The 24,000-nt window shown below is 34.1% G+C and overlaps 1 protein-coding gene across 1 annotated transcript; it reads left to right on the top strand.

Moving 5' to 3' along the window:
• Nucleotides 1-9: 9 nt before the first annotated feature.
• On the top strand, nucleotides 10-21,493 carry LOC110993757 (probable maleylacetoacetate isomerase 1). The gene is made up of 5 exons (XM_022260124.2): nucleotides 10-178; nucleotides 702-876; nucleotides 18,622-18,740; nucleotides 20,259-20,476; nucleotides 20,847-21,493. Exons 1-5 carry the CDS (start codon nucleotides 167-169, stop codon nucleotides 20,977-20,979), a joined length of 657 nt encoding a protein of 218 aa, XP_022115816.2. The 5' UTR covers nucleotides 10-166; the 3' UTR covers nucleotides 20,980-21,493.
• The last annotated feature ends 2,507 nt before the right edge of the window (nucleotides 21,494-24,000 follow it).

Here is a 24,000-nt window from a genome sequence, read left to right as displayed (position 1 = left end):
GTGTCATTGAGTGTAGACACTAGACATTAGACAGTACCTTTTTAGTAGCTTGTTATCTCAGCTGATAAATATGGTAAACAATAAAAAATAATTAGCATTAGAATCCAAAAGTTTATCAAGGTCATGGAATTTTGATGAGTTTAATTTAGTTTCAAGTTTGATCATCATGGCTAACACGGTAAGTAAGAAATATAACCTCTAATTTCAAAACTATTTGACTAAAAGTTTACTTGTCTGTGCGGCAACATTTTGATTTAAATAGAGAACACAAAATATAATAGAAATTGGGTATTAATCATGGCATAACTTAATCATTATTACACATATGACTTGATCTTAATCCCCTAAATATTTAGGGGATTTATTCACGTAACAAAATCACTTGTTTGAATAAATATAAAATATACATATATATATATTTACAAAAGAAAAGAAATGTTTTTTTTTTATATTATTATTTTATTATATAATAAATATACCTATAAATGAAAGAAAAAAAATATTTATACACATATACATACGAAACTAACGCACGTTGATGCGATATTGAATTTAATGTAAACCAGTTTTTCTTCTTTTATTAAATTACTAATTTTATAGTAATTTCACAAACACATTAATATTTTTTTTAAATAAAAACTTAATGCGATAAAAAATCTATGGTCGCTTTTAAACATAAAATCTATACAAATGTTACATAGACTATTCTGTATGGATACTGGTTGTCGTCTTGTACATGGCGAGTGCGAGCTGCGATGCATCTAAAGAAAATGACATTTGAAGAACGGTCTATAGACATCGTGCGAGAAAAGGCACAACTAACCGAGCAGTTCCGAAAGATTAATCCATCCCAAAAAGTTCCTGCTTTATTTGTGGGTAAGAAAAGAACTTTGACTTTGTTAATAGATTTATTAGATTTTCGCACAATATCTATAATAAAGGTATCAAACGACACAAAACTTAATATCAACAGATAATTAAGTGTTCTGATGTAAAGATGAAGAAACGTCTTTTCTTTTTACGGCTATATTTGAACCTACATAAAATATGAATCAGAGACATCAATCAAAAAATATTCCATTTAAATACAAATTTATTTTGATATTAAAAACGTCCCTCAAATGTGATGTGGGAACAATGTCAGACATAGTCATAAAGGTCTATTCCCTACGGCAAATAATTTCCTTACGAAACCGAATTATATTCTGTCGGGTGAAAATGAATTTCGGAGCCTTTTAAAATTCCCACATTACATCAATACGATCGGGCGATAAAAGCTTATACCAATATTCGTACGTTTCACAATTCCAGATTCCCGTCATGATCACATTTTGTTATAGCTTAGATTGAAGAGGTTTAGTGAATATTGAAAAAGTTTTAGTCGAATAAATTCAACGAAATATCAACACAAATGTAAATAAAGAACTTCGTTCTAATAAAAAAACTTTATATAAATAAATAAGGCTAATAATTATAAATGTCATAGTCATACAGAAATATGTTAATCTGAGATGTTAACCGACTCAATGTTAACTACACAGTATTTAGCTTCTGTCTTTGAAATGTATAAAATGACGTGCCCCTGCAAACTTGCACATGGGGCAAATAGTTCAAAAAATATTTATCAATACATAATATAGCTTATATACCATAAGCCTTTGTACATAACAAGTCTGAAGTATTATTGTCCGCCTTTTACGGCGTGTGGCTATTGTTGTATTCGTAGTCAATTATGATTTATAATTAGTACTGCACATGTCATCACTTGTAGGTTCATCACGGGCTCTTCACTCTCGCGAGTCCACTTATTTCGCACTCACGTTCCTAATTAACGCGTACATTTGCTTATTGAATTATATTGTATAATTATAGTATAATCAGGGTCTGTATTAGAGCGTAGATGTTATTTTAAGACTATTGTTAACTCTCACGTATATTTATTTATGCGATACCACATCGTAAATCGGAGTTTTTGAAATATAGCGTTGATTTATTTTTATCATAAGGTATCATTTCATTTAGCGGGTTATATATTTTTCTTATTTCATTATATATGCTGTCACTAAATGAAACAAAAACTCTTCTATATATTTTATAATAATAAACATCAATCATCAATCATTTATAAATTGCATATTTTGTATTTCTTAAGGTAGATAACACTACTTACTTTAAAAAGAAATAAATTTCACCTAAAATTAATTGAATCATTAAAAATCGTAGTTTAGCCCATCAAGAGCTGGATTAAAAAAAAACACACGTTTATTCTTTCCCCTTACATATAAAGATAAGTCGTTCTGAACACATTTATTTTTAATTTTCTCGTCAGTCTCGATTCACCACAATTGGACAGAAAGAGACGAAAGAGTACAAGAGAAGACGTAAGGATAGATGAAAGTCAGGCCGCACACTACGTATATGTCGGCGCGAAGCGCCTGTAAATAACGAATCCAGATTAATTAAAGCTGTCATTAAATTATTGAAGATAATGACGTCAGTAATACTGGTGTCATAGATTAGTTTGTTGGCATCTGCCATTTAATTTCGACATTAGAGTCTACACTTTAAAGGCTTCTGCTTGGTTCGACCGCTCAATCGAACTGAGACTCGCACCAATCAGTTCCTGTATTTATAACAACCAGAATTTGTAATAAACAAGCTTCGTAACATTTCGGGTACTCGTTCCACGACCGAACCCGAATAGACCACAGAGTCAAACAGAGTCATAAGAACGAGTGTCAAAGATTACTTTAATATTTATTGTTATCTAGTCTCCAATATTTAAAATTATGATAAATAACTTTCCATAATAATAATTATGACTATGGAGTCAGAATTATTATCGATCATTGAATAGTGATTAATTATAAGATCTAGCAACATTGACAAGTTAAATGAACTAGTCATATTAACGGTTTTAAAGAGATTTGACTTCGATGTCATTAAATGATAATGACAGTGGCAGCTGACACTAACACGCCATTGCTGTAACATAAATAATAAAGAATATAAAATTACTACAGACTATCATAAAATATGAATCCCAAACATTATTAATATTTTTCGTAACAATATATAAATTTGCGCCGATACGGCCATACTGACTCCAGCGCGTCCCTTGCGCTGCTTTACATTGCAACAACTTTAAACAAGGCATCACTCATGACGAGATCTAGCCAACACGTAACGCATCACCCATCCTGGGTTCAGCCAACAAGACCAGGATCAAGGATACGCATGGTGGCCAGCCAGCGTTTTAGGAAGGTTATTGGATAGGAAAACAAAAGGCATCACTCATTACGAGATCTAGCCCACACACAAGGCATCACTCATTACGAGATCTAGCCCACACACAAGGCATCACTCATTTAGAGATCTAGCCCACACACAAGGCATCACTCATTTAGAGATCTAGCCCACACAAGGCATCACCCATCCTGGGTTCAGCCAACAAGACCAGGATCAAGGATACGCATGGTGGCCAGCCAGCGTTTTAGGAAGGTTATTGGATAGGAAAACAAAAGGCATCACTCATTACGAGATCTAGCCCACACACAAGGCATCACTCATTTAGAGATCTAGCCCACACACAAGGCATCACTCATTTAGAGATCTAGCCCACACACAAGGCATCACTCATTTAGAGATCTAGCCCACACACAAGGCATCACTCATTTAGAGATCTAGCCCACACACAAGGCATCACTCATTTAGAGATCTAGCCCACACGAGGCATCACCCATCCTGGGTTCAGCCAACAAGACCAGGATCAAGGATACGCATGGTGGCCAGCCAGCGTTTTAGGAAGGATATTGGATAGGTAAAACACATTTTTATTTTTTCATAAACATGTCAATGCATATAAAATAATTATTACCTTTAATTAGATTAGTTATTCAGTAATTCAATGCAATTACCTAGATCCAATAACGTCAGTAGAAAAGGTTGAGGCCTTCTCACATAAAACTCTCCGACAAATCTTCCGCAGATACGGTCAATTCGACTGAAGTATAAACTCATGGCGTTCGAAAAATTGCTCCAATTGGTTACTCAAACAACCACAACATGTAAACCGCCTCGGCCTGCTGACATCTAGACTAAGAATTATAAAGCAGTTCTTCTCAAAAGCAGTCTAATGACAGAATATACCGATACCCGTTCTCTTTAAAAAAAATAAATATTAAAAATTAAAACCCACAGTAAAATGGTATCACAAAAAATACATGATATTTTTTTTTCATCACACTATTATCACATTAGTTATTCACATCAAATTACATTCATGCTCCTGATGTTCGTCAAAAATATTAGGTTTAATTTTACAATTACTTTTACAGTTATATTTACAACTTAAATTCAAATCTTAATTACTCATATCTGTAACGTATGGAATGTTTCGCTTATGATGGTTGATATAAAATGCACACTTAAGTTTTTAGTAATGGGCCAAACCCAGCAAAATAGAATAAGAACGAAAAGTGGGTAGAACGAATACGCAACGTACGGTAGACAAAAATCACTGCATTTTGATGTGTAGAATGTAACTGAGCTGAAGAGAAAGCGTTTTGGATTGAGTATTCATACAAAGTTGATATTTGTCATGACAACTATGAATAAAATTAAAATTAAATACGTTTATTTTGGAACATAAGATCGTCAAGGTATCACTTTTTCCACGTCATTAAATTCGAACTTGTAGGCATCCCTACTCATTCGCAAAGAAGACAGGGTGTAGGCCGAGAGAAAAAGCCGACGTAAAAAATTCTTGGTACTTTTTTTAAAATAAAAAAGTCATCAAACAATATTAAAACGCTCATAGCAAATTAATCAGAAGTAGCCTGCCCAGCACTAGTCCTAGGACCTTTCATCAACTAGACAATCGCTGACTTTATAGTAAGCCTTTTTACACAGCTCCTCTTTTTAATACATTTCCCAAATTTATTAAAATCTGAGAATCCCTTTTCCCAAAAAGAATTAGTAACTAAACCACTCAAATCAAATTTAATTTTTTTTTTGTGAGCAGTTAACGTCTCCAAATATTTGAATGATCAAATTTATATTTACAACTTTGATTTGGATTTTACTTTGCCATATGTGCAAAATATTAGAGAATGTTTATAATGACCGATATAAAATTCTCTTTTCACTTTCAGCGATGACGAAAAGTAAAAATACATAAATTTACCGAAAGACATACGTAAATATTAAACACAAAAGCTGTTTTTTTTAATAGTGTCATCTGATTAGGGAATTCCGTGAAAGCCAGATGCTATATCTAAGCATCTGTAATATTGGGCTCTGCCTAATCTCTAAATTTGGTCTGCTAATATCTCTAACCGCACTTGAATTCAACACGCAAAAATCAACGCAAAGTTTGTCCGTCCCGTTCTTTTTCTCGATTCATAAAATTCATATCTTATTATGACTTTCTCGAATTAATTGACAATTTTAATAGTTTTAAAAAGTCTTATACCTTTCTTTGAACAATTAATTACATATTTTGTTGTAGTAAGTTTAATAAATGAACAATACTTAATAGTTTAATTTAGCGAGTTACATTCGTCATTTTGACGGTAGTAGCAATTTTACTCTAGATGACCCACACAACGGCAGAAATCTCATTTAATAAACTGTGCCATGAAAACCGGTATTATTGTTACTGAATTATGACGAAATAACGTTATGCTTAGACAGATTTCTCACTTTGCAGTCCCGGTAACACGACAACGACAAACGACCCGGTTTAAGAAAGTGAAACGAACGAATTGATATTTTGAAGATACCATAACACGGGATCTTTGTTATATCATTATATTTACTCTACTTTCGATTTTACGCCTACGAAATATTATAAGAACTGATAAGAATTTATTTAGTGAATCGGAGGTAATTCTCAGTTACTCAGATCGAAAAAAAACTCAGGGTAAATACCTGTGATCACCGCAACCATTACCTCGGCGTCGGTAGCATATGGTCGAATCCTCTTAAAAAGCGTCCGTGCCATTATTAGCATACTCTGCGTAACGGCTCGCTTGGTCCAAAGTGTAGTTGCGCCATTTCGGCACGTCACTAACGTATGGATCAGCTCTCCCGAAGTCTCTTGGAGATGTGTGATCCCACCGCTGCTGTCGGCGCGAAGGGCCTGTAAATAACGAATCCAGATTAATTAAAGCTGTCATTAAATTATTGAAGGTAATGACGTCAGTAATACTGGTGTCATAGATTAGTTTGTTGGCATCTGCCATTTAATTTCGACATTAGAGTCTACACTTTAAAGGCTTCTGCTTGGTTCGACCGCTCAATCGAACTGAGGCTCGCACCAATCAGTTCCTGTATTTATAACAACCAGAATTTGTAATAAACAAGCTTCGTAACATTTCGGGTACTCGTTCCACGACCGAACCCGAATAGACCACAGAGTCAAACAGAGTCATAAGAACGAGTGTCAAAGATTACTTTAATATTTATTGTTATCTAGTCTCCAATTTTAAAATTATGATAAATAACTTTCCATAATAATAATTATGACTATGGAGTCAGAATTATTATCGATCATTGAATAGTGATTAATTATAAGATCTAGCAACATTGACAAGTTAAATGAACTAGTCATATTAACGGTTTTAAAGAGATTTGACTTCGATGTCATTAAATGATAATGACAGTGGCAGCTGACACTAACACGCCATTGCTGTAACATAAATAATAAAGAATATAAAATTACTACAGACTATCATAAAATATGAATCCCAAACATTATTAATATTTTTCGTAACAATATATAAATTTGCGCCGATACGGCCATACTGACTCCAGCGCGTCCCTTGCGCTGCTTTACATTGCAACAACTTTAAACAAGGCATCACTCATGACGAGATCTAGCCAACACGTAACGCATCACCCATCCTGGGTTCAGCCAACAAGACCAGGATCAAGGATACGCATGGTGGCCAGCCAGCGTTTTAGGAAGGTTATTGGATAGGAAAACAAAAGGCATCACTCATTACGAGATCTAGCCCACACACAAGGCATCACTCATTACGAGATCTAGCCCACACACAAGGCATCACTCATTTAGAGATCTAGCCCACACACAAGGCATCACTCATTTAGAGATCTAGCCCACACAAGGCATCACCCATCCTGGGTTCAGCCAACAAGACCAGGATCAAGGATACGCATGGTGGCCAGCCAGCGTTTTAGGAAGGTTATTGGATAGGAAAACAAAAGGCATCACTCATTACGAGATCTAGCCCACACACAAGGCATCACTCATTTAGAGATCTAGCCCACACACAAGGCATCACTCATTTAGAGATCTAGCCCACACACAAGGCATCACTCATTTAGAGATCTAGCCCACACACAAGGCATCACTCATTTAGAGATCTAGCCCACACACAAGGCATCACTCATTTAGAGATCTAGCCCACACGAGGCATCACCCATCCTGGGTTCAGCCAACAAGACCAGGATCAAGGATACGCATGGTGGCCAGCCAGCGTTTTAGGAAGGATATTGGATAGGTAAAACACATTTTTATTTTTTCATAAACATGTCAATGCATATAAAATAATTATTACCTTTAATTAGATTAGTTATTCAGTAATTCAATGCAATTACCTAGATCCAATAACGTCAGTAGAAAAGGTTGAGGCCTTCTCACATAAAACTCTCCGACAAATCTTCCGCCGATACGGTCAATTCGACTGAAGTATAAACTCATGGCGTTCGAAAAATTGCTCCAATTGGTTACTCAAACAACCACAACATGTAAACCGCCTCGGCCTGCTGACATCTAGACTAAGAATTATAAAGCAGTTCTTCTCAAAAGCAGTCTAATGACAGAATATACCGATACCCGTTCTCTTTAAAAAAAATAAATATTAAAAATTAAAACCCACAGTAAAATGGTATCACAAAAAATACATGATATTTTTTTTTCATCACACTATTATCACATTAGTTATTCACATCAAATTACATTCATGCTCCTGATGTTCGTCAAAAATATTAGGTTTAATTTTACAATTACTTTTACAGTTATATTTACAACTTAAATTCAAATCTTAATTACTCATATCTGTAACGTATGGAATGTTTCGCTTATGATGGTTGATATAAAATGCACACTTAAGTTTTTAGTAATGGGCCAAACCCAGCAAAATAGAATAAGAACGAAAAGTGGGTAGAACGAATACGCAACGTACGGTAGACAAAAATCACTGCATTTTGATGTGTAGAATGTAACTGAGCTGAAGAGAAAGCGTTTTGGATTGAGTATTCATACAAAGTTGATATTTGTCATGACAACTATGAATAAAATTAAAATTAAATACGTTTATTTTGGAACATAAGATCGTCAAGGTATCACTTTTTCCACGTCATTAAATTCGAACTTGTAGGCATCCCTACTCATTCGCAAAGAAGACAGGGTGTAGGCCGAGAGAAAAAGCCGACGTAAAAAATTCTTGGTACTTTTTTTAAAATAAAAAAGTCATCAAACAATATTAAAACGCTCATAGCAAATTAATCAGAAGTAGCCTGCCCAGCACTAGTCCTAGGACCTTTCATCAACTAGACAATCGCTGACTTTATAGTAAGCCTTTTTACACAGCTCCTCTTTTTAATACATTTCCCAAATTTATTAAAATCTGAGAATCCCTTTTCCCAAAAAGAATTAGTAACTAAACCACTCAAATCAAATTTAATTTTTTTTTTGTGAGCAGTTAACGTCTCCAAATATTTGAATGATCAAATTTATATTTACAACTTTGATTTGGATTTTACTTTGCCATATGTGCAAAATATTAGAGAATGTTTATAATGACCGATATAAAATTCTCTTTTCACTTTCAGCGATGACGAAAAGTAAAAATACATAAATTTACCGAAAGACATACGTAAATATTAAACACAAAAGCTGTTTTTTTTAATAGTGTCATCTGATTAGGGAATTCCGTGAAAGCCAGATGCTATATCTAAGCATCTGTAATATTGGGCTCTGCCTAATCTCTAAATTTGGTCTGCTAATATCTCTAACCGCACTTGAATTCAACACGCAAAAATCAACGCAAAGTTTGTCCGTCCCGTTCTTTTTCTCGATTCATAAAATTCATATCTTATTATGACTTTCTCGAATTAATTGACAATTTTAATAGTTTTAAAAAGTCTTATACCTTTCTTTGAACAATTAATTACATATTTTGTTGTAGTAAGTTTAATAAATGAACAATACTTAATAGTTTAATTTAGCGAGTTACATTCGTCATTTTGACGGTAGTAGCAATTTTACTCTAGATGACCCACACAACGGCAGAAATCTCATTTAATAAACTGTGCCATGAAAACCGGTATTATTGTTACTGAATTATGACGAAATAACGTTATGCTTAGACAGATTTCTCACTTTGCAGTCCCGGTAACACGACAACGACAAACGACCCGGTTTAAGAAAGTGAAACGAACGAATTGATATTTTGAAGATACCATAACACGGGATCTTTGTTATATCATTATATTTACTCTACTTTCGATTTTACGCCTACGAAATATTATAAGAACTGATAAGAATTTATTTAGTGAATCGGAGGTAATTCTCAGTTACTCAGATCGAAAAAAAACTCAGGGTAAATACCTGTGATCACCGCAACCATTACCTCGGCGTCGGTAGCATATGGTCGAATCCTCTTAAAAAGCGTCCGTGCCATTATTAGCATACTCTGCGTAACGGCTCGCTTGGTCCAAAGTGTAGTTGCGCCATTTCGGCACGTCACTAACGTATGGATCAGCTCTCCCGAAGTCTCTTGGAGATGTGTGATCCCACCGCTGCTGTCGGCGCGAAGGGCCTGTAAATAACGAATCCAGATTAATTAAAGCTGTCATTAAATTATTGAAGGTAATGACGTCAGTAATACTGGTGTCATAGATTAGTTTGTTGGCATCTGCCATTTAATTTCGACATTAGAGTCTACACTTTAAAGGCTTCTGCTTGGTTCGACCGCTCAATCGAACTGAGGCTCGCACCAATCAGTTCCTGTATTTATAACAACCAGAATTTGTAATAAACAAGCTTCGTAACATTTCGGGTACTCGTTCCACGACCGAACCCGAATAGACCACAGAGTCAAACAGAGTCATAAGAACGAGTGTCAAAGATTACTTTAATATTTATTGTTATCTAGTCTCCAATATTTAAAATTATGATAAATAACTTTCCATAATAATAATTATGACTATGGAGTCAGAATTATTATCGATCATTGAATAGTGATTAATTATAAGATCTAGCAACATTGACAAGTTAAATGAACTAGTCATATTAACGGTTTTAAAGAGATTTGACTTCGATGTCATTAAATGATAATGACAGTGGCAGCTGACACTAACACGCCATTGCTGTAACATAAATAATAAAGAATATAAAATTACTACAGACTATCATAAAATATGAATCCCAAACATTATTAATATTTTTCGTAACAATATATAAATTTGCGCCGATACGGCCATACTGACTCCAGCGCGTCCCTTGCGCTGCTTTACATTGCAACAACTTTAAACAAGGCATCACTCATGACGAGATCTAGCCAACACGTAACGCATCACCCATCCTGGGTTCAGCCAACAAGACCAGGATCAAGGATACGCATGGTGGCCAGCCAGCGTTTTAGGAAGGTTATTGGATAGGAAAACAAAAGGCATCACTCATTACGAGATCTAGCCCACACACAAGGCATCACTCATTACGAGATCTAGCCCACACACAAGGCATCACTCATTTAGAGATCTAGCCCACACACAAGGCATCACTCATTTAGAGATCTAGCCCACACAAGGCATCACCCATCCTGGGTTCAGCCAACAAGACCAGGATCAAGGATACGCATGGTGGCCAGCCAGCGTTTTAGGAAGGTTATTGGATAGGAAAACAAAAGGCATCACTCATTACGAGATCTAGCCCACACACAAGGCATCACTCATTTAGAGATCTAGCCCACACACAAGGCATCACTCATTTAGAGATCTAGCCCACACACAAGGCATCACTCATTTAGAGATCTAGCCCACACACAAGGCATCACTCATTTAGAGATCTAGCCCACACACAAGGCATCACTCATTTAGAGATCTAGCCCACACGAGGCATCACCCATCCTGGGTTCAGCCAACAAGACCAGGATCAAGGATACGCATGGTGGCCAGCCAGCGTTTTAGGAAGGATATTGGATAGGTAAAACACATTTTTATTTTTTCATAAACATGTCAATGCATATAAAATAATTATTACCTTTAATTAGATTAGTTATTCAGTAATTCAATGCAATTACCTAGATCCAATAACGTCAGTAGAAAAGGTTGAGGCCTTCTCACATAAAACTCTCCGACAAATCTTCCGCCGATACGGTCAATTCGACTGAAGTATAAACTCATGGCGTTCGAAAAATTGCTCCAATTGGTTACTCAAACAACCACAACATGTAAACCGCCTCGGCCTGCTGACATCTAGACTAAGAATTATAAAGCAGTTCTTCTCAAAAGCAGTCTAATGACAGAATATACCGATACCCGTTCTCTTTAAAAAAAATAAATATTAAAAATTAAAACCCACAGTAAAATGGTATCACAAAAAATACATGATATTTTTTTTCATCACACTATTATCACATTAGTTATTCACATCAAATTACATTCATGCTCCTGATGTTCGTCAAAAATATTAGGTTTAATTTTACAATTACTTTTACAGTTATATTTACAACTTAAATTCAAATCTTAATTACTCATATCTGTAACGTATGGAATGTTTCGCTTATGATGGTTGATATAAAATGCACACTTAAGTTTTTAGTAATGGGCCAAACCCAGCAAAATAGAATAAGAACGAAAAGTGGGTAGAACGAATACGCAACGTACGGTAGACAAAAATCACTGCATTTTGATGTGTAGAATGTAACTGAGCTGAAGAGAAAGCGTTTTGGATTGAGTATTCATACAAAGTTGATATTTGTCATGACAACTATGAATAAAATTAAAATTAAATACGTTTATTTTGGAACATAAGATCGTCAAGGTATCACTTTTTCCACGTCATTAAATTCGAACTTGTAGGCATCCCTACTCATTCGCAAAGAAGACAGGGTGTAGGCCGAGAGAAAAAGCCGACGTAAAAAATTCTTGGTACTTTTTTTAAAATAAAAAAGTCATCAAACAATATTAAAACGCTCATAGCAAATTAATCAGAAGTAGCCTGCCCAGCACTAGTCCTAGGACCTTTCATCAACTAGACAATCGCTGACTTTATAGTAAGCCTTTTTACACAGCTCCTCTTTTTAATACATTTCCCAAATTTATTAAAATCTGAGAATCCCTTTTCCCAAAAAGAATTAGTAACTAAACCACTCAAATCAAATTTAATTTTTTTTTTGTGAGCAGTTAACGTCTCCAAATATTTGAATGATCAAATTTATATTTACAACTTTGATTTGGATTTTACTTTGCCATATGTGCAAAATATTAGAGAATGTTTATAATGACCGATATAAAATTCTCTTTTCACTTTCAGCGATGACGAAAAGTAAAAATACATAAATTTACCGAAAGACATACGTAAATATTAAACACAAAAGCTGTTTTTTTTAATAGTGTCATCTGATTAGGGAATTCCGTGAAAGCCAGATGCTATATCTAAGCATCTGTAATATTGGGCTCTGCCTAATCTCTAAATTTGGTCTGCTAATATCTCTAACCGCACTTGAATTCAACACGCAAAAATCAACGCAAAGTTTGTCCGTCCCGTTCTTTTTCTCGATTCATAAAATTCATATCTTATTATGACTTTCTCGAATTAATTGACAATTTTAATAGTTTTAAAAAGTCTTATACCTTTCTTTGAACAATTAATTACATATTTTGTTGTAGTAAGTTTAATAAATGAACAATACTTAATAGTTTAATTTAGCGAGTTACATTCGTCATTTTGACGGTAGTAGCAATTTTACTCTAGATGACCCACACAACGGCAGAAATCTCATTTAATAAACTGTGCCATGAAAACCGGTATTATTGTTACTGAATTATGACGAAATAACGTTATGCTTAGACAGATTTCTCACTTTGCAGTCCCGGTAACACGACAACGACAAACGACCCGGTTTAAGAAAGTGAAACGAACGAATTGATATTTTGAAGATACCATAACACGGGATCTTTGTTATATCATTATATTTACTCTACTTTCGATTTTACGCCTACGAAATATTATAAGAACTGATAAGAATTTATTTAGTGAATCGGAGGTAATTCTCAGTTACTCAGATCGAAAAAAAACTCAGGGTAAATACCTGTGATCACCGCAACCATTACCTCGGCGTCGGTAGCATATGGTCGAATCCTCTTAAAAAGCGTCCGTGCCATTATTAGCATACTCTGCGTAACGGCTCGCTTGGTCCAAAGTGTAGTTGCGCCATTTCGGCACGTCACTAACGTATGGATCAGCTCTCCCGAAGTCTCTTGGAGATGTGTGATCCCACCGCTGCTGTCGGCGCGAAGGGCCTGTAAATAACGAATCCAGATTAATTAAAGCTGTCATTAAATTATTGAAGGTAATGACGTCAGTAATACTGGTGTCATAGATTAGTTTGTTGGCATCTGCCATTTAATTTCGACATTAGAGTCTACACTTTAAAGGCTTCTGCTTGGTTCGACCGCTCAATCGAACTGAGGCTCGCACCAATCAGTTCCTGTATTTATAACAACCAGAATTTGTAATAAACAAGCTTCGTAACATTTCGGGTACTCGTTCCACGACCGAACCCGAATAGACCACAGAGTCAAACAGAGTCATAAGAACGAGTGTCAAAGATTACTTTAATATTTATTGTTATCTAGTCTCCAATATTTAAAATTATGATAAATAACTTTCCATAATAATAATTATGACTATGGAGTCAGAATTATTATCGATCATTGAATAGTGATTAATTATAAGATCTAGCAACATTGACAAGTTAAATGAACTAGTCATATTAACGGTTTTAAAGAGATTTGACTTCGATGTCATTAAATGATAATGACAGTGGCAGCTGACACTAACACGCCATTGCTGTAACATAAATAATAAAGAATATAAAATTACTACAGACTATCATAAAATATGAATCCCAAACATTATTAATATTTTTCGTAACAATATATAAATTTGCGCCGATACGGCCATACTGACTCCAGCGCGTCCCTTGCGCTGCTTTACATTGCAACAACTTTAAACAAGGCATCACTCATGACGAGATCTAGCCAACACGTAACGCATCACCCATCCTGGGTTCAGCCAACAAGACCAGGATCAAGGATACGCATGGTGGCCAGCCAGCGTTTTAGGAAGGTTATTGGATAGGAAAACAAAAGGCATCACTCATTACGAGATCTAGCCCACACACAAGGCATCACTCATTACGAGATCTAGCCCACACACAAGGCATCACTCATTTAGAGATCTAGCCCACACACAAGGCATCACTCATTTAGAGATCTAGCCCACACAAGGCATCACCCATCCTGGGTTCAGCCAACAAGACCAGGATCAAGGATACGCATGGTGGCCAGCCAGCGTTTTAGGAAGGTTATTGGATAGGAAAACAAAAGGCATCACTCATTACGAGATCTAGCCCACACACAAGGCATCACTCATTTAGAGATCTAGCCCACACACAAGGCATCACTCATTTAGAGATCTAGCCCACACACAAGGCATCACTCATTTAGAGATCTAGCCCACACACAAGGCATCACTCATTTAGAGATCTAGCCCACACACAAGGCATCACTCATTTAGAGATCTAGCCCACACGAGGCATCACCCATCCTGGGTTCAGCCAACAAGACCAGGATCAAGGATACGCATGGTGGCCAGCCAGCGTTTTAGGAAGGATATTGGATAGGTAAAACACATTTTTATTTTTTCATAAACATGTCAATGCATATAAAATAATTATTACCTTTAATTAGATTAGTTATTCAGTAATTCAATGCAATTACCTAGATCCAATAACGTCAGTAGAAAAGGTTGAGGCCTTCTCACATAAAACTCTCCGACAAATCTTCCGCCGATACGGTCAATTCGACTGAAGTATAAACTCATGGCGTTCGAAAAATTGCTCCAATTGGTTACTCAAACAACCACAACATGTAAACCGCCTCGGCCTGCTGACATCTAGACTAAGAATTATAAAGCAGTTCTTCTCAAAAGCAGTCTAATGACAGAATATACCGATACCCGTTCTTTTAAAAAAAAAAAATATTAAAAATTAAAACCCACAGTAAAATGGTATCACAAAAATACATGATATTTTTTTTGTCATCACACTATTATCACATTAGTTATTCACATCAAAATACATTCATGCACCTGATGTTCGTCAAAAATATTAGGTTTAATTTTACAATTACTTTTACAGTTACAACTTAAATTCAAATCTTAATTACTCATATCTGTAACGTATGGAATGTTTCGCTTATGATGGTTGATATAAAATGCACACTTAGTTTTTAGTAATGGGCCAAACCCAACAAAATAGAATAACAACGAAAAGTGGGTAGAACGAATACGCAACGTACGGTAGACAAAAATCACTGCATTTTGATGTGTAGAATGTAACCGAGCTGAAGAGAAAGCGTTTTGGATTGAGTATTCATACAAAGTTGATATTTGTCATGACAACTATGAATAAAATTAAAATAAAATAAGTTTATTTTGGAACATAAGATCGTCAAGGTATCACTTTTTCCACGTCATTAAATTCGAACTTGTAGGCATCCCTACTCATTGGCAAAGAAGACAGGGTGTAGGCCGAGAGAAAAAGCCGACGTAAAAAATTCTTGGTACTCTTTTAAAATAAAAAAAAGTCATCAAACAATATTACAACGCTCATAGCAAATTAATCAGAAGTAGCCTGCCCAGCACTAGTCCTAGGCCCTTTCATCAACTAGACAATCGCTGACTTTATAGTAAGCCTTTTACACAGCTCCTCTTTTTAATACATTTCCCAAATTTATTAAAAGACAGAGATACAAGAGCATCTGGGATTTTATATTAAAGAAGAGAATCCCTTTTCCCAAAAAGAATTAGTAACTAAACCACTCAAATCAAATTTAATTTTTTTTTTGTGATCAGTTAACGTCTCCAAATATTTGAATGATCAAATTTATATTTACAACTTTGATTTGGATTTTACTTTGCCATATGTGCAAAATATTAGAGAATGTTTATAATGACCGATATAAAATTCTCTTTTCACTTTCAGCGATGACGAAAAGTAAAAATACATAAATTTACCGAAAGACATACGTAAATATTAAACACAAAAGCTGTTTTTTTTAATAGTGTCATCTGATTAGGGAATTCCGTGAAAGCCAGATGCTATATCTAAGCATCTGTAATATCGGGCTCTGCCTAATCTCTAAATTTGGTCTGCTAATATCTCTAACCGCACTTGAATTCAACACGCAAAGATCAACGCAAAGTTGGTCCGTCCCGTTCTTTTTCTCGATTCATAAAATTCTTATGTTATTATGACTTTCTCGAATTAATTGACAATTTTAATAGTTTTAAAAAGTCTTATACCTTTCTTTGAACAATTAATTACATATTTTGTTGTAGTAAGTTTAATAAATGAACAATACTTAATAGTTTAATTTAGCGAGTTACATTCGTCATTTTGACGGTAGTAGCAATTTTACTCTAGATGACCCACACAACGGCAGAAATCTCATTTAATAAACTGTGCCATGAAAACCGGTATTATTGTTACTGAATTATGACGAAATAACGTTATGCTTAGACGGATTTCTCACTTTGCAGTCCCGGTAACGCGACAACGACAAACGACCCGGTTTAAGAAAGTGAAACGAACGAATTGATCTTTTGAAGATACTATAACACGGGATCTTTGTAATATCATTATATTTACTCTTCTTTCGATTTTACGCCTACGAAATATTATAAGAACTGATAAGAATTTATTTAGTGAATTGGAGGTAATTCTCAGTTACTCAGATCGAAAAAACTCAGGGTAAATACCTGTGATCACCGCAACCATTACCTCGGCGTCGGTAGCATATGGTCGAATCCTCTTAAAAAGCGTCCGTGCCATTGTAGCATACTCTGCGTAACGGCTCGCTTGGTCCGAAGTGTAGTTGCGCCATTTCGGCACGTCAATCGAGTACCGAAACTCTACACGTCACTTACGTATGGATCAGCTCTCCCGAAGTCTCTTGGAGATGTGTGATCCCGCCGCTGCTGTCGGCGCGAAGCGCCTGTAAATAACGAATCCAGATTAATTAAAGCTGTCATTAAATTATTGAAGATAATGACGTCAGTAATACTGGTGTCATAGATTAGTTTGTTGGCATCTGCCATTTAATTTCGACATTAGAGTCTACACTTTAAAGGCTTCTGCTTGGTTCGACCGCTCAATCGAACTGAGACTCGCACCAATCAGTTCCTGTATTTATAACAACCAGAATTTGTAATAAACAAGCTTCGTAACATTTCGGGTACTCGTTCCACGACCGAACCCGAATAGACCACAGAGTCAAACAGAGTCATAAGAACGAGTGTCAAAGATTACTTTAATATTTATTGTTATCTAGTCTCCAATATTTAAAATTATGATAAATAACTTTCCATAATAATAATTATGACTATGGAGTCAGAATTATTATCGATCATTGAATAGTGATTAATTATAAGATCTAGCAACATTGACAAGTTAAATGAACTAGTCATATTAACGGTTTTAAAGAGATTTGACTTCGATGTCATTAAATGATAATGACAGTGGCAGCTGACACTAACACGCCATTGCTGTAACATAAATAATAAAGAATATAAAATTACTACAGACTATCATAAAATATGAATCCCAAACATTATTAATATTTTTCGTAACAATATATAAATTTGCGCCGATATATACTTAAAAAAAATGTTAGCCGTTTTTGTCAGAATAGAGCAATAATAAAAATCACAATAAATTTACATTATCTTGAAGTAACGTTCAATAACACGACGCGTTTAATAAGTGGAGTAAAAGGCGAGATAAATTGACACGTATTTAGGTCGAGTCTATTGACCGAAGCACTATACTAATGTATATGTAAATATTCAGTAGTATATTGGCCTAAGTGCGAATAATAAATTGTCTAGTCTATCTCATTGAACTCAGATCTAGACTATAAACAATGCCTTAGATGGCATCAATTAAAACGATTCGTGGAGGAGCTGGCTTGTTCAGCTTCTTAGAAATATATAAACAAAGAGCATTTGTACATACTACATAATAGCTTATACATTTACGCCAAAAATTTGATTACAATCACAAACAAAATTCTTACATAACAATTATTTCCTACATTATGTTTGTTTTTTTTTTGCATGAATCTTTTTTCATCACCTCAAAATATGATGTTATAGAATGCTTTTGAGAATTCATTCAATAATATATATTGGTTTTGTATTTTTTATTTTGAGCTTACGTTAATTTATGACCGAATATTTTTCTTCTTTCTTAATGCATACGACACTAAGGATGCTCTCACGAAAAACTTACTTTACCAACATAGATGGTGCTACAATCGTGGAGTCGATGGCAATTATTGAATATCTAGATGACACACGACCCGACCCACCCCTGAAACCCATTACACCATTACAAAGAGCCCGCATGCAAGAAATCTGTGAGGTACGCTACGTAAATTTAAGAATTTTTTTTACAAGTTTTATATACAAATTCCCAGATTATAGATGATTCACTTCCCGGCATATTGGTAGAAACTATGTTGGAGATTGAACAGATGTTGCAAAAAGTACGGTAGCCGTACAGAATTATTTAATATTCTTAGATCAAAAAAAATCACTTATTTTTTAAACTGTAATTTTGCCTAAATTAAGATGCTGATCTGATGAGCCGATTAAGGTCTCTTCTTTCTCACATATGTAAGTCTTACGTATTTCATAATAATTATTTGGTGTCCCCGTTTGAACATGTGAGATGGTTGAGTCTAAATAAAATAAAATGTAACCTTTATTGTTTATTATATTTATTTATATATCTGAAATACTGTTACTTTATTTTTATTTTACCTCCATTACATGTACCACGCCTAAATTGGTATGTGACAACCAAATGATATGAAATAGCTATTAATTGAAACAAATCATACTTATGTATAGATGGCCTTAACACGGCCAATGACCCCATCTTGTAAACTGGCTACTACGTTTTGATCAAATACAAAAAATATAATATAAAATAGGTATTTATAATACAACAATTGAGCAATGTAATATTTGCATAAATCACATAGGAATGGCGCTACTGTCAGCTGTCATTGTCAGACATTCACAAAAATACATATTAGTACTTCAAAACCGATAGTACTATATACTAAAAATACATCCTTATTTACCACAAATTGGATTTGCCAATATTGCTAGCGCTACCGATATATTTCAATCTACATGAACTTTACTCACGCACTTCGGAAAAACTTAATAAATTTTTGACGCGTTCTCAAACGTAATTTCAAAGTTTGCTTCTAGTTAGAATTTTGTATGACATATTACCCTGTCAAGTCGGCTTATCAATATTTTGGAACACAACTTATTTAACTTCGAATACGTCTTATTATTTGAGATTTATTTTAAAACTTTAGGAACACGTTTTCATAATTGCATCAGAATGGTTTATAATTCAAACACATACGGATAAACATTTCAGTCATCCGCTCAACAATCTAAGTCTAATCCCTAAAAATAAGAATAGATAATTTTATGTTTTGAAGAAGAATACTACCTATTGGTATCAGCTATGCCAGAATAAATAAAAATTATAGGTATATTTAATTAAGGGGGTCACTTAAAGTTGGATTTATCGCTGCCCATGGACAACTGAACACGAGTGTTTGCCAGTCCGTTGCCAAACTACCAATATTTTTATGTTCGTTCAGTTAATGTTTGAAGAAACAAAGAGGCTATATATCTGTAATAATTAGGTAAGGTTCATTACTTGAAAAGTTGGTAAATTTTTAACAGCGTGAATTATTTTAAATATATAATTGTAAATCAATTTAATGCCGAAATTTTTAAAACGCTGAAACTCTGCCAATTTTAATTACTTCAATATCATCTCATCACATCTAGACTACGAAGACCTGAAAACACTTTATATTTAATTTAAAACAGCTTTTCATCCGAACAGATTATTGTTTCCGGTATTCAGCCTCTCCAAAACATTGGATTAAAACGCTTTTTCGAGACTGAAGACAAGTTCACAGTATTCACAAAACACTGGACAGAGCGTGGGCTTCAAAGCCTCGAGGTACTTTTGAAAAATTCCGCTGGGGGTTATAGTGTTGGAAACCAAATGACTAAGGCTGATCTGTGCCTTGTCCCACAAGTGTATAATGCAGTTACAAGGTGAGTTTAGATATACGGTGCTCTTTATTGGCGTTCAGATTCATCATGTTTATCTCTTCACCTAAAGACAAATTCCATAGCTATGTCAGATTGATGTACGAATGAACAAAAAATGGTTTTCTTTCGAATTTTCTTATAATTTTTTTTGACAAATTAGTTTCCTATAATTTTTTTTCAGCTATTATACCATTAACACGTATTTTTCTCAACATTAAAATTTCACGTGAAAAATATATAATTATAGTTTTATCCAGGTGCTTAATAAATATTTTTGAATTTGAATTCGTAACCTATTTCGTGTATACTCAAAATATATAATAAAAGGCATCTTAAAAGTCGTTTCGTGATGTTAACGTAACTTTTGTTTCAGGCACAAATTGGATCTCGGCAAATATCCGATACTCTCCAAATTGTATGAAAAACTATTAAAAGAAGAAAGTTTCCGGAAAACGCACCCAATGATAGTTAAGGTCCAGAAGAAATTAACGTTACCAACTTTGTAATAATATCATCAATATGGGTTATTTATAAGCAATATCTTTCTGCCTTTTTTTTAAATATTGTACTTTTAAATATATAAATAAATAGCTAAAAAGTCAATTATATAATATGGTTCAGTGTTCCTTCATTCGTTTTGTTTATTTGTTTATTTATTTTTTATAAAAAAAAACTGTGTCAAATTTCCTACTCAATCTTATACTGTATTAATTTGTAGAATTAATTTAAAAAAACTACATAAAGGGTTATTCGACAAAATAACAATCTTTACGGTCAACTTATTTACTTATGTCAGACCGTATTTCTCTTAATTACGTTATTTTATTTTTTATATAACATAATAATAGGCTAATACTACTCGATTATTATATCTCCTACTGAATATAAATTAAATTTACTAGTAGGAATTAAACTGCTGAACTAAATGTGTCCAGTTTGTGTCATCACACTGTTAAAAACCTCTTTTCTATTTCAGATTATGTATACAATAAATAAATCTAATAAATCCTTTTCTAAATATTTTGAATTTTGTTAAATTTATTTTTATTAATATAAACACGTTTTCATGAGCGTTCCCCATTCATATTTAAATAAAATTTATGCATTATTTTTTATTATTATTACTTTTCATTTACCAAAATGACTTAACATTATTTTAAAAAGTTAAAAATAACCCAATTCCACGAGCTTTCATTAATTATTATTTAAGTAAACAATAATTGTTTATCTGTTTTTCCAACATCTCCATCGGAAACGCCCACGAGCAAAAATGCTATTATTGTAACCCAAACAATGTTTTATAGGTAAGTTTATACGATGGCTTTAACGATGAAACTTTGCTAGTAAACTCGGTTTTAACGCCGCTTATTTCAATACAATTGAAGTTGACCTACATTTCAATTCGCATACGAGAAGTTAACAATACAATTTAAAGCAATTGTTGTAAATGTAATAATAATAATAATTAACCCTCATTAATTTCTTAAAAATTTACAAAACATACACACACTTAAACTCTTTGATTTTTCTTTTCTCTCCCTCTCTTAAATATTTTTCTACTAATATTCAGAACCAACTTCCCTAAGCTCGTTAGCCCAATTGAAAAAAGGGTGACCTCTCTTTCTTTAGGTTCTTATAACATATGTATGTAGTATCTGTTTCTTGATTATTTGTCAAACTAAGGCAAGTACCTAGCCTATCTTCTGTGCCTGACACGACGCGACTTTTTGGTATAAATGAAGCTGGTTTGCTGACGATGTTTTCCTTCACCGTTCGAGCGAATGATAAAAACGCACATAGAAGTCCATTAGTGTACAGTCGAAGATCGTACCTACGACCTCAGGGTTGAGAGTCGCACGCTGAAGCTACTAGGTACATGTGGTAACTTTACCGGCGTAAATATTACGATAACTGCTTGTAAACTTTTTCGTGTTAGCTGTGCACGTTGGGGTATGAATAATTTGAACTTCTAAGACAGCAGTCGAATTGCTTTGAGGTGTAGATCAGAATGCATGGGCCTGCATCCGGAATTGCTTAAACTGTACACCTGCTGTCTGAATGGAGTTCACGAACTGTCCTCAGTCAGCAGTCACCAATTCCCCTTTTAATTTACCGTATCCATTTCTGGAATATCAAATCAGAAATGGATATATTTGTGGACGGTTTGGGGGATGAATTTATTTTTATGTAGAAATAAAATTATTTTTTAAGGTACTATGTAATTTAGTCCATATATTATAATTATTGTGTGTTATCTATGCTATAATTGAATGAATAAATAAAAACTTAAAAGGAAGAACCAATTGTTTACCTGGCATGAGGTGCCCCTAGGGCGGAGGGCTATCAAGGGCGGAGCCGGCTTTGGCGCCAGGAGGAGGTCACATAGTCGTGGTCAAGTCAATAACTTACGTTTGCTATCATACAAAGTTATTATATTAAATTAATTAAATATTGAAGGTATGTATAAAATCTATGGTATGGTGACAAAATATTGAAATAAAATCATTATGTTCAATTAGTGGTCCACCTGGAACCAGCTCAGGGGGGTGTCATAACCCCCATGACCGACGTCATGGATCCGCCGTTGGGGGCATAAAACGCTAAGCCAGACCTATTTAAGTCGCTAAATCGTTAATTATAAGGCAACATTCTAAAGCTGTTAATTCCAACAAAAACTGTAACATTAGCAACGTTATGCTTATGTTCATGGGCCCAACAAGCCTCAAATATAAAGTTTTGCTTTATCACTCTCGTCAAAATACCTCAGCAATGTGACAAAAACGTTCTCGTTAAATATTTTATTTTGAAATAAAACTACATAATTAATTTGAATTTATAGACATCTAGCTATTTCAGTTATAGGTAAATCAATATTAAAAAAAATGTTCTTAAAAATTGGTGAAAATATGGTGGAAGTAAGTCAAGATTAAGATATTTTCAGATGTGACTATTAAGACTTAGTTAAGAAGACACGAGGGTTAACTTCCAAAACTTTAAGCATAAAGAATTATGAGTCACTTAGAAATACACATTTTTACACATCTTATAAAAAGGTAAACATTATAATACAATAATTTATGAGTAACATTTTATTAGAATAGAATATTATGAGTTATTGTTAAAAATGGTTAGGTAGCACGATATATTTTATCTACGCTCATTTACTATTGATTTAGTGCACGTACAATGTACATAATATGATCTGTTAATTAACTCTATGGATTTTCAAACATTAAATTCAATGGTATTACCGGCAAAATAAATTAAGAGAGAAATAATTGTTATATTAGTTGTACGTTGATTTTTTTACAATTTACTCCATTACAACAATTTCATAATATATTTTTAGTCCCATAGTTTTGAAAAAAGCAAAATAATTATTAATGTATTTTTTTAAAGTTTGCTCAAAACTATTTCATTTTGCAGTTCAATTAAGAACGATCAAGAATACTAATTACGTAGTATGATTTGGCCAAGCATTAAGGACAATTTATTAGGCCTTCATTGGTATTCGTAGAAACAGAAAG

This window comes from Pieris rapae, chromosome 12 (assembly GCF_905147795.1).
Source record: "Pieris rapae chromosome 12, ilPieRapa1.1, whole genome shotgun sequence".
Classification (NCBI taxonomy): Eukaryota; Metazoa; Arthropoda; class Insecta; order Lepidoptera; family Pieridae; genus Pieris; species Pieris rapae.
The sequence above is the reverse complement of the archived record's forward strand: the minus strand, read 5'-3'. Positions and strand labels throughout refer to the sequence as shown.

What these genes read in the sequence shown, in the direction of transcription:
- LOC110993757 (XM_022260124.2), top strand. An exon ending in AGTTCCTGCTTTATTTGTGG is followed by an intron (nt 877 to 18,621) that starts GTAAGAAAAGAA and finishes TTACCAACATAG; the next exon opens with ATGGTGCTACAATCGTGGAG. An exon ending in GTGTATAATGCAGTTACAAG is followed by an intron (nt 20,477 to 20,846) that starts GTGAGTTTAGAT and finishes CTTTTGTTTCAG; the next exon opens with GCACAAATTGGATCTCGGCA.